General features: G+C 33.9%; 1 protein-coding gene across 1 annotated transcript; it reads right to left on the bottom strand.

The window, feature by feature from the left end:
* Positions 1-2203: 2203 nt before the first annotated feature.
* LOC111038958 (formin-like protein 2) lies at positions 2204-6099 on the bottom strand. Its single transcript, XM_022322226.1, has 6 exons — positions 5902-6099; positions 5718-5856; positions 5581-5622; positions 2929-3105; positions 2784-2846; positions 2204-2676 (listed from the first exon to the last, which is right to left on the bottom strand). Exons 1-6 carry the CDS (start codon positions 6097-6099, stop codon positions 2204-2206), a joined length of 1092 nt encoding a protein of 363 aa, XP_022177918.1.
* Between the last annotated feature and the right edge of the window lie 6158 nt (positions 6100-12257).

The raw sequence follows: 12257 nt of genomic DNA, 5'->3' as shown, positions 1-12257 counted from the left end.
CCTTATAGGTGCCCGCACGCGTTTAAAGCACACCCCGGGAAACGGTTGTCAAGCATTATTTAGACATATTTTTATGGTTAAGGGATGAAAAATATAAATACGAGGAACGCCGCGAATCTACATAATATCCCCGTAACAATATTATTAAATAATATATATTATTATTATTACGCCGTTATACCGCAGAACGCGTTTGCAATAACATATATAATATATTATAGGTCTGTAAAGTTGCATGCGCGTATGCGGTTTTATCGTGCACACTCGAAACTCTATGCAGCTGTGACTTGCAATAGAACTTGTGGGGAAAAAATATTCCAGGCCATTATAGTGTGATTATCTTTGTAAAAACATATTATTATTATTATTACGTCATGACGATGGGAAATTATTAATGACTAAATAATTATTATTATACGAACTATTTTTATGTATTTTTCCCCGCAGATTCCAATCGAAACCTCAGTATAAAGTGTGCGTGTGCAGTGACACGGTTCGGTGGTTTCGAGCGACATCAGACGAGAACGTTGTGCATGTATTGGCGTTCTACTCGTATTATTATAACATGAAGCTATAGTGAATGATATTTCACTTCCTCTCTGCGGCTCTTCACACTGCGGCCCAATCGCTCGCCGACCGCACTTTGCAGTTCACCGTCGAGAGGTGTTTAATAATAAATACAACGTCGAACCCATCGGGCGACGATGGCGATGGCGAACCCTCTGCTGCAGCCAACAAAATAATAATAATTATGACGTGGCTGGAGACGAGGAATCCTGCACAGCGACTACCTATAGGTACCCACCAGCTACCCACTCGACGCAACCGACGAACAGCACTCGGACGACCGTCGACCGGAAACCCTTTTATCAGTTCCCAATTAAAACACCGGCGTAGTGCACGGATTACATGCATATTGTATTGCTATATAATATTGCGATATGCATTCCACGACTACTCTATAATATTATAATAATATATAGTATTAAGTGTTTATGTACAACTCGCGTTCTAATCCGACGGGGTTGCGATGAAAGCCCCCCCCCTCCCCACGCCGCCGTCGCATTTAAAATAATATTGTGCTTATATCATATAGATCATGGGTAAGTACTAATATTATAATATTATGATAACCAGATAACCTAAAACAATGTTTTGGTTTTTTTTAAGGGATATTATAAAAAAATTACTTTATTATTATTTTATAAATGCTGTTATAATAAAAAAAATATTTCCAATATTTTGTTCTTGATGTGTCTATTTGAATTGATAAATTACAATTTATTTCCAAACTTAATAATTTTATTCTCAAGTAATAATTTTTCACCGAGTCATAATGTCCATTGCAATGGACAACCCTCCCATTTTGGTCAAAATGGGTAAAAGTGCCCCCAACTTTTTTTATTCTATTTACAATGTCCTACAAATGAGGTTTCTTGATTTTAATATTTTTTTTTTTGACTTTTTCATAATTTGGGACTGAAAGGGTTAAACACTTGTTTTTCATGGTTAAAATTATGATACAAACATTGCTTTTTTGAAACTATTGTTTTTAGAAGATGTAGCTATTTCGAATTTACTTTTGTAATTAGGTTATACCACAGACTATATGAAGATATAGTCTGTGGTTATACTGAAGACTAAAGAGCTATTAAAGAGCTACTAAAGAGTTACCAAAAAAAGTATAAACACCGTTTTTTTGTATAGTTATTTTAAGTTCAAATTTCGATGAATATTTATATATAACCAAGAATAACGATTTTAGTTATTTTGTTGTAATTAAAAAATATTATTCGTGGGTAGGTACTTGAAACTACTAAAATATATTCTTATATTCAAATATGATGATTTACATTTAATAATAATTCAACTTATCGATTATCGTATTAATAATAAAAATATAAAAATAATATAAAATATCATATTCGGACAAACTGTTTCCGCTCAGAATTATTTTTTCGTATATTATAATATTATATCATCGGATTTAAATTTAACACCATCCATTACAGTGACCCATGGGTGTACTTGTAAATTGTAACCTTCTGTACAGTAGAGTGACACATAGTTACACGTTTTTTATTTTGTTAACAATGATACCACGATTGACAACTACGATGAATTATATAATTTTTTTTAACAACAATTACATACATATTTTTCGTATGCGTTAGGCACATAATTTTCAACAATACCACAGCGATTATATCGTCACGGATTTGCTTACTCTCTTCCTCTCACCAGGTGGTTTGAGAACAACAGACTTTAGGATCTCAGTGGTTATTGGGATCCTCCCATACACTTTCTCAACTTTCGCTGTCGAGGAAAAGCTTGATTTGTCTGAATCCGATTTTTTCGGAGTATTCTGAGACAACGGTGGTAGTGGTTGACAAAATACACTAGTCGACGGGGGTGCAGGTGGCGGCGGAGGCACAAATGCACTTGGCGCCGGGGGTGCAGGTGGCGATGGAGGCAAAACTGCTCCACTCGGACCGGGTTTTGCCATTGGATGCATATCATAAGATGGAGCTGCAGCGAATGCAGCTGGTTCGCCGTAACAGCGGTTATCGGCAGGAAACATTCCAGCGAACCCGAAGGACTGTGGTATTGTCCACTCCAACGAACGATGTGAATAGTTCATACCGATGATGTGAGATGTGTTTTTCATTACATCTTCTGCACACATACATATCGTACACACATAAAAAAAAAATTGTTAAGTAAGAACCATAAAATTGATTCATGAGTATACATCAAAATATCATAGACAATGTATATCATACTTTCTAGGGTTGCAATCCTAGTCTTAATATCATTATATTTGCGCATCGGCTTCTCTGAGTTACCTTTATACAAACAAACATCGTAAATCATAATATATAATATATGATAATGACACACGTGTTTTAGATAAAAATTACTAATTACTTTCTAATGAAATCAATTTATTTTCCATCTCGTGGAAACGGGTATTCAACATTCCATAACAGTGTTTGATACTTTTAACGTCACAACCAATGGTCATGAATTCATCGTCAATTTTTTCCATCAACGATTGTTGGTAATTTGACAATTTGGTGTCTACCTTGTTGTTTAAATCTTGTATTGTTGTTAGGGATAATTCATTGTCGGTCTGAGTGTGTGCAGATTGTGTCAACTTCGATAACATAAGATCTTCAAGTTGACGCAACTGCAGAATGCGAAATAAAATAATTCTTTACTTAGGCTATAAATTAATTTAGCCCTGGTCAAGTCTATGATCATTTTTAATTGAGTTAAGAGGACGTATAGGTACCCACGTGTATTGTCTTCATCTTCCAAGTGCGTAACATAGACTGCAGTTGTACGCTTAGCAGATCACGTTTAGGTCTGGGATATTAGAAATTAAAGTGAAAAAAAAAACTAAAGCTAAGATGGTAATCAATGGTAATTATGATCTAGGGCATCTCATGGGCTTCTTATTATATTTTAATTTTAATGTGAGTTATGAATATTTTAAAACCGTATATTGTTTGTATATCTTAAAATACTCATATCCTGGTTTAAAATTAAAATTTAATAAAAAGCCTATGCGGTGTTCTAAATAATAATCTAAGATGCAAATTGTATAAGAGGTCAATTCATTCTAATGTTTAAGCTAGCGAAGCTTTACTTGTAACTTACAGTTACTTTACCGCTGAATATAACATTTGCTGGGTATATGTTATGCACTTGTAAGACTAAAAAAATATACAAGACTTTGTTACACTTGTAACCACACATGAGGGTATACTAACGTGTTTAACTTTCTCATAAATTGATAGAAAAAATTTTAAGAAATTTTAAGTTAATTATAGTTATCCTTTTTTTTTTTTTTGAAATCAGGTAAGTTAAAACTTATAAGTTTATGGAAAATTAAAATTAATTTATTAACTTCAGTAAGTTATGAAAAAAATATAAACATAGGAAGAAGGTCTGCAACCTTAACATGTCTTAAAATAATAAAAATAATAAATATTATACAATGACATCAATACGAAATACGATTCTGAAATAACACGGTCTCTGACAGCCTATAATAACACTAAGTAGGTATATTTTGTAATATTGTGATTGAAGTAATTTTACTGTATAATAATAGGCATTATACTATAATAGTACTAAAGTAGGTTAAATTCATTTTTGTCTAAAAAATCTAATTCGAAAATGTCATTAGGTGTGGTTAGGTTAAATATGCCAATTTTAAGTTTCAAGTACCCACAAATAATATTTTTAAATTACAATTTACAACAAAATAACTAAATAATATTTATACCGAAGTAAGCCAATTTTGCATTTATGATTTATATTTACTGAACAATTACAAACAATAATGTATCGTTACTTATTTTGTTTAGTTTTTATGAAATAGGTTTGGTAGGGTAGGCGTTTGGGGGTATGGGGGCGTAGTCTCCACGGATCTGCGTCCTCTGCATAATTTTGGCACCCCCAGTGTTTGGTCAATAGTTGCACCCATGAAGTACACTCGGAGTGTTGCCGCAGATTGAGCGAACGACCGTGCTTGACCAAGCCACTATATCAGTCTTTTATAATCGGCTTACGCCGCATAAACTTTAATTTATAACTGGCACAAATTTTGGTCTCAAAAAATGTGCTGTTAGAATTTGTATAGGTTTTTTTCTGACTTCCACTTTGCACATTCAATTTTTAAATTCTCTAATGGATTGTATATTCGTAAAAATTCTTTGGAATTACGTTCGTACGGAGTGGACGGCTGTTACCGGTACGACGGACTTGGCTCGCAGATGACAGAGTTTCAGTGACTTCTGTGTTCCGCAAGGCGAGCACCTTATGGCTGCTCGCCTGGCGTGCTGCTATTGAAGTCCGTCAATGCCTACAGTCCGAACCTGGGTCCGATTACTCGGTGGTGTCGACGACGTGGAGTAACATGCAAATCTATTAGAATTTATTATTTGAATGCTCATCTGTGTTAATGTTTATCGCGTTTAATGACTCATAATTATTGTTTCAGTGATTTTCAATCATAAATCTTTAAAACAACCAATCGAGATAATAACTTGGGACTTGGTGCCATATTATGTATAACTGGTCTCAAAACAATTTTCGTTACATATTTGTCCTAGTAATTTTACCGACCACTGCTTTGTACTTTCAATTTTTAAATTCTTAGGAACTACATTACTGATTGTTTATTTGTGAGGGATGCTTATTATTTTCTGAACCTTCGTCTATGACATATCGTATCAATATAAAATTCTTACACACAATCCTTGGCACTTAGATTTCCCTAATATCCTCTCGTAAATCGATGATTTGTATTTATTGAGATATTATGGATACTTCATGAAATATACTTCAAATCGTTATAAAATGATCGTTCTAATATTTAATATACCACGTATGAAGCCATGTAGGGCATTCTCATAATATGAGATTTCTAAAGATTATTAAATTACCCGAAATAGCAAATAGGAGATAATAATAATTATAATATGGGTATTTCCATCCATTCCGAAGTAAAAAATACTAAAAATATATTTTGATTAATATTATAGATAGGTAATATGTAAGTTACTTGTAGATCTTGAATCTTTTGTTTTTCATCACCGCGTCGAATCATTTCTACATAATAATGATTATTTTAGATACATATTTGTTTAATATTCGAAAATATTAATATTAGATAGGTATCCGTCATATTATTATGAAACAACTACCTTCCAACTCGTTCAATCTATTTTCCAATTGCAGATTTATTTCTATCACTTTTTGAAACTGTTCAATGTCAATACTAACGGATACAGCTGCCGGGTCTAAATTGACTCGAACACTGATAGATTTCTTACTCACGCTTACCTAAAGCATAAGAATAAATAATAAGCACATATTATTTTATGGTACCAACGACCTACATCGAATAGATGCATCGTTCGACCCTATATTATTATTATTATTAAAACAATTTACCAATTTCTTTGGCATGTTCTTCCGTGCGTCAAGAAACGATTCAATCAGATGTCTCGTGTTTAAAAATGCTAACATCCCGACAACACTAACACGTACGACTCCTATGATTGAAAAATTAAACTCATAAGTCATAATATTCGCAATGCAAATGCTTAGTAAGAACTGAATATAATAACACTCGAGTAAACTAAATTGCAATTTACACATTGTGTACTGGTATAGTATACGTTGTTAGGTTTTCTTATTCCAGCCAGGAGACAAATAGTATAATTATTTTTAATCTCCTATGCGGTATGAGGAACGTGGTATAACATTTTCAAGACTTTTGATCCAACGAATTTTTTAATCGACATTAATTTAAAAAATAAAAATAAAAATCTAAAATTGTATATACCTACCAATAACTTGTTCAACATAATCATTTGATATAATGAGTCAAAATATTTTGAAAGTTTTCTGATTTAAATCTATTATGCCTATAAATAACGCATAATTCAAAAATTGTGTGATACATATATTACTAATATAATTCAGTGAAAATTGTATGTACTTTTTACGGTTTTTTTTTTTAGAGTTCCACTAGAAATAAAATTCATTTCAATTTTTTCGAACTATAAAACTTATACTAGTAGGTCCTTGGTTTTTACTGACGCCTTAAAAACTATTAGGAACTTTTTACTTTTGACGCTCCAGAGTACCTATTAGATTCACTTTCCTAGTTTTCATTTCGAGTCTGCGAGCGCCCATGCCCCCTTCCCATTTTTATTTTTAAATTTGAATTCTATCAAATTTTTTTATAATTTTTTTTATTTTGATTCTTAAAATACATTTGCCTGCAGGCGCCCATGCCCCCCTTCCCATTTTTATTTTTAAATTAAACTCTAGTTCAATTTTTTTAAAACATTTTTTAAATTTTGATAACCATATATTGCCTTATAAAAATTAAATAAAATATTATAAAAAAATTTAATAGAATTCAAATTTAAAAATAAAAATGGGAAGGGGGGCATGGGCGCCCGCGGGCAAATGAATTTTAAGAATCAAAATAAAAAAATGTATGAAAAAATGTACATTAAAAACAAATATTAAAGACTGCAGTCTACAATATCACTATACCTTAAGTCATAGCTTTATTTACATTAATTAGATCACGAAACAATGAATATGTATAAGGCACTAACTGGTTATCAAAATTTAAAAAATGTTTTTGAAAAATTGAACTAGGGTTAAATTATAGAAATAAAAATGGGAAGGGGGCCATGGGCGTTCGCAGACAAATTAATTTAAAAAATAAAAAATGTATGAAAAAATGTGCATTAAAAATTTAAAAACATATATTAAAGACTGCAGTCTACAATATCGAGGTTTTCAATATTATGACTTTGTGAAACTTCACAGTTTAAAGGCTTTGAAAAAAATAAATGATAAGCTCAGCACGGATGTAAAATACTAAATGGGTACTATACCCTTTTCCAAGCTTCTTATCTTTTTTGGACTTGATTATTGAAATGTGATTGGTATCTATATAATATGTATAGACTATATAGACTGTACAATTAAGAACCGTATGGTGAATATTAAAATATTATAACAATTTTATTTAAATAAGAACTAAAATAAATGAAATTATACGAATTATAGATGTTAATTTCATATCTGTGACATCATAAGATGTGTCGTCTCTGAATAAAAATTAAATTTATTCTAACCTAACAATCGATATTTTTACAATATATTTAGATAAAACTGTAAAAGAATGTGCATTTTGCAGAGACAAAAAGATTACTGCGCTTGGACTTTACTAATGAACCTATACTGTCTCTATACATCATTTAAATTTAATACTTCACCGGGTAAACCGTTTAACGTTAGACACTCATTATTTCAATAACTATTAATCCTTTTAAAAATAACTTTTGAACATAACTTCAATTCGTTAAGAAAACAACATTTTTCTAAAAAAATTATATTTTTATTATTTTTATCGTCATAATTTTTTTAAATATTATACTATTTTTTAGTTACTACATTTGAACCCTTATTCCAAGGCATAATATTTTTCGAAATGCTTGAAAAAATAATGACTACAAAAATCGAATTTTGAACCAGTAGCTTATAGAGATTTCTAATTCACAAGTATTTAAGGATTAAACTTCATATATGAACGTAAGTTAGGAGTGATAATCTCGATTAGGGAACTTGTACAAGTTACAAGTACGTACTTTGAGTGCCGAAAACATCGATATATAAGTACGCAACATTAAAAAAATACCTGAACTTATATAAAACTTTATATACAATTTTTTGAATATTTCAGGTGTATATTTGACTTTGGTGTTTTCGTTTCCGGGGGGACCGGGTTTCTCTGGAAATATTTACAACCTTACACAAATAGACATAATAATATAGAACGCGTTTCCCACCTGCAAATCCTCAAAGCCTCAGTTCCAAATAAAGAATTATGACTTTATTTTATATTACACTGCCGTTGTGCGTGCGATGATATAACTTTCAGATTCATATTACTTATATATGAATATTATTATTATTTTAAGTACACGTAGGTGTATAATATTATGTGGCAAACAAACGAAGCGTGGGATTAATATATATTAATATAGGTATCATATTATAACCGTTTTAGAAAATAAAATTTAATCCGAGCTCACCGGTTGGTTTGGTTTTTATTTATTACTTCTCAATTTCGACGACACTATTATAATATAGGTAAGTGGCTTAAAAGACATGAAAGCCGCGAAAGTTCGTTGTGAAAGTTCCAGCTCATCACAATATCATAATATACTCTCAAATTACGCTGTATCCGAGTTCAAACTATAAACTGCGTGAAATTGTATACAGCTAAGTACCTTCGTAGCCCAGTAGCCACCGTCCTTATGATAAGAAACGATATAAATATATAATATACATATAATTCGGTCCACTGAACTAACTCGTTATTCTGACAATTCGGAGACAGCCCCGTAACACTATTCTGCAATCTTTAGAAACAGTGTAAACTGTAAAGTCTTATATCTTATAACATTTACTATTGTCAGAAGTTTAATAATTAAATATATTGTCAGATCCGTAAAAAAGAACTTGTGAGTAGAATTGAAATTTTCTTTTGAGTCGTGCAATATTTTGATTAAAATTATCGTTGAAATAATAAAATAACTTTAAGTTTTATGCTTGAACAGTATAACTAAAAGTGGGAATAAGATGATTTTAATAAACTGTTATTATAAATAAATTAATAACACCTAGATAAGTTCCCAATTTGCAAAAATAATAAAAATCTCATTTTTATTTGCATCGTAAGTGTTTGAATTGATAATGCATAGTTCGTGATCTTAACTGTGTCATAGTATTCAGTAGTCAGCTGTAGGTACCTATTTGTTACAACGGACATTACGATAATAATTTATAATACCGACTAAAAGTTATAGAGTACTTATCGTATAATATATCGACCTATATCAGATCAAAATGTCAAATATCGCAGTAGCGAAGAGTTTAGTCCGAGACCGAATGTATGCTTCAGGTTTTTGATGATCTCCAAGCAAATCGCCCAAAAGCATTGGACGATAGTGATCCCTCTAGTTTTCCGATGCGCTGACGATGTAAATCAATGTCTAACACGGCAGTCCAAACAAATTCTGCAGGCAACGTACTTGAGATAGGGAGGGTTGCCGTCCATCGCGTCCAAGGAATTTATCGTTTCGACGTCCACCAAAATACCAAATCGTATAACGCGCCAGAAATGACACCTGCCACCACAGAAGTTAGCGAAATCGAAATGCTGTCATCCGTCTCATCGTCTTTGCCACCAGTGTGTGGGCCGATTGAAGCCGACGAGCTGCAGTTCAAATTTCAACATGGCAACAGAGTTTGGTCATGCAGAGGCTAAAACGGCTCCTCGACAAAACCGCCTGACCACAAGACAGTTAGCTTCCAGAACACGGTAACCTGGGGCTGCCGAGGAGATGCACGGACGGACCTAATGGACGGCGATATCGGTGTTTAGTCCTAGACACCTCTCATTTTGGTGTCTGCCGAGAACAGATGTCGGATGTCCGCACTTGGCCGAGCACACCTGGAATTGACTAGGCAGATTCACAAAAATAAACGTTTTTTTTTTTTTTTTTGTTATTAAATTGGTTTTTATTTGATAGATAATTATATTATTTTCAAAAGACGAGCTGGAATAAAATTAATTTATGTGGCTTGAAGAAATTGTATCTTTATTGTTCAGGTATACTTTCGGTTTTTTTTTTTTTTGTAACTGGTGTAAAAGCTTCAAGTGAAAACTCGAATTGAATTATTAAGATTTTTGACCAAAAAAACAAAAAGAATAATTAGTAATAATAATTTGGCGATTTGCATTATATATTACAGTTCAAGACTTAGGAAATCTAAAAGATGAATAACGGATTTTCATTGGCGAGTTTCAACATCCATGTGAAAGGATCGTTTCTCAAGCAATTGGTTGAGCAGTGGGGTATAATAATATAATAATTACTTCGGGTGTTTCGTATCAGAACTTTCATAGAACCAACTTATATAAGCGCGAGAAGTAGCGAATGGGAGTCAACAGGGCCAGAGAGAAGTTTTTGAAGAAAAGACAGTAGTAATATTGACGGCCAGATAAGGTGGAGCTGAAATTTTGAAAACAAAGCGAATTTATACGTCATATACGCTACACGTCGTCTGTACGACTCTGCTGGAAAAACGCTCGGTGTCCACAGCATCAGTTCTCAATTCCCATCGTACCTGCCAACTTAATGCGGTGGACCACTCGTTTTTGGCTCGCCTGGGTACCTATAATATATGTGTGTATAAAATATTATTACAAGTACGTTAACTTTGACTTTATCGCTCGACCAAAGTAACATATTATTATAATAATAATATACACGCTCCACGTACGTATCTACAACAATAATATAACAACATTATTTAACTCCGGTGAAGCGTGCAGCTGTTGGGGTGGGACTTGTGTAGGCTCGCGAATGTTTATCATAAAATAATATATATTACAGTAATATGCACCGACGAATATAACTGAGGCCGAAACATTCGGGGAGTACTGCGAAAGCGTCTTGAGAAATAATAATAATTATACGACCATCTCTAGCACAGAGTATAGACGTGAATTTAATTTTGTGTAGGCACCACAGCTACTACCCGATGAGTGTCTACGACGGAAGAGTCGTTCACCGCGAATCATATACGTAGGTTCCTATACCGTGGTATCCGGATAAACCGTCACGAAGTTTGGGCCACCAATCCAGACCCGGTTGAAAACCAGTCTACGGTTTCGTGGTTTTAAATATTTTAATAAACCTATTGGTAAGAAAACTACTTTTGAACGTTGTTGCCTATTTTTGAATATTGTTTTTGCATTATTCGGATTTGATGTAGGACAAATCGCCGTCGCCGTTTCACCGTAAAACAATTTTGACGTCGTAATAATGTTTCAATGGAATTTCAATCGTGTTTGTAATTACGAAAATTCGAGGTATCGGCATCCGACAAAGCTTCTACAATAAGCTAATGAACCGTTAGTCCGCAGTATAAACATTTTTCTCCGCAACGCGGCCCATATTTTCCCCAATAATTACACCTCTGCGGCTCAGTGTTGTTTTGTTCAATAATTACGCCACTGCAGCCGGCGACGACCGGTCTGTACTTAATAACAATATCATGTGAGCACACGCGCGTTTATATCAGTTTATATGCGTCATTTGAACCACTACGCACTCAGTGTACACACGCGCACTCATACGCACTAACGACGTACGACGACACTGTTCTAGAATCGTCGTCGCACACGCAGTAATATATTTCAATTAAAGTTTCCCTTTCACGCGCAAAGTTATCAGCCACACGAAGACGACGACGACTTACACATCGCCCTCCCTCCGTTCCCGCTGCGGCGGCAAATAGTCTCGAGCCGCGTCGGAGGATGTATTCGGTCGGACACGCAGTAATGGCACGCTAATTCCTGTATTCGTATTAAACGGCGGCGTTAACCCCTTCGGCGGCTGTGGCGCCCCGATCTCCGCCCCCCCCCCACCCCCACCTCTACCACCGCGACACGGCCTCCGAAACAGATAAGAACTTTGGCGACGACACAACAATGGGACCATCACCGGCAGCAGTACGCACGTACATATACATATAGTATACTCGTGCGTACACACATATATTGTACGTACATATCAACGCACACATTTCACACACATAACGTACACACGCGCGCACTCTGAACACGTCTACGGCCCACCCCC

This window comes from Myzus persicae, unplaced genomic scaffold, assembly GCF_001856785.1.
Source record: "Myzus persicae strain clone G006 unplaced genomic scaffold, MPER_G0061.0, whole genome shotgun sequence".
NCBI lineage: Eukaryota > Metazoa > Arthropoda > Insecta > Hemiptera > Aphididae > Myzus > Myzus persicae.
This window is presented reverse-complemented; position numbering and strand designations above follow the sequence as displayed.

Excerpts from the sequence above, each read along its gene's own strand:
- LOC111038958 (XM_022322226.1), bottom strand. The coding sequence starts at position 6,099 with ATGACTTATGAGTTTAATTTTTCAATCATAGGAGTCGTACGTGTTAGT. Across the intron at positions 5,623-5,717 it reads TAGATTGAACGAGTTGGAAG|AAATGATTCGACGCGGTGAT; the intron begins GTAGTTGTTTCA and ends ATTATTATGTAG. Across the intron at positions 3,106-5,580 it reads AAAACAAAAGATTCAAGATC|TACAAGATTTAAACAACAAG; the intron begins TACAAGTAACTT and ends CCCTAACAACAA.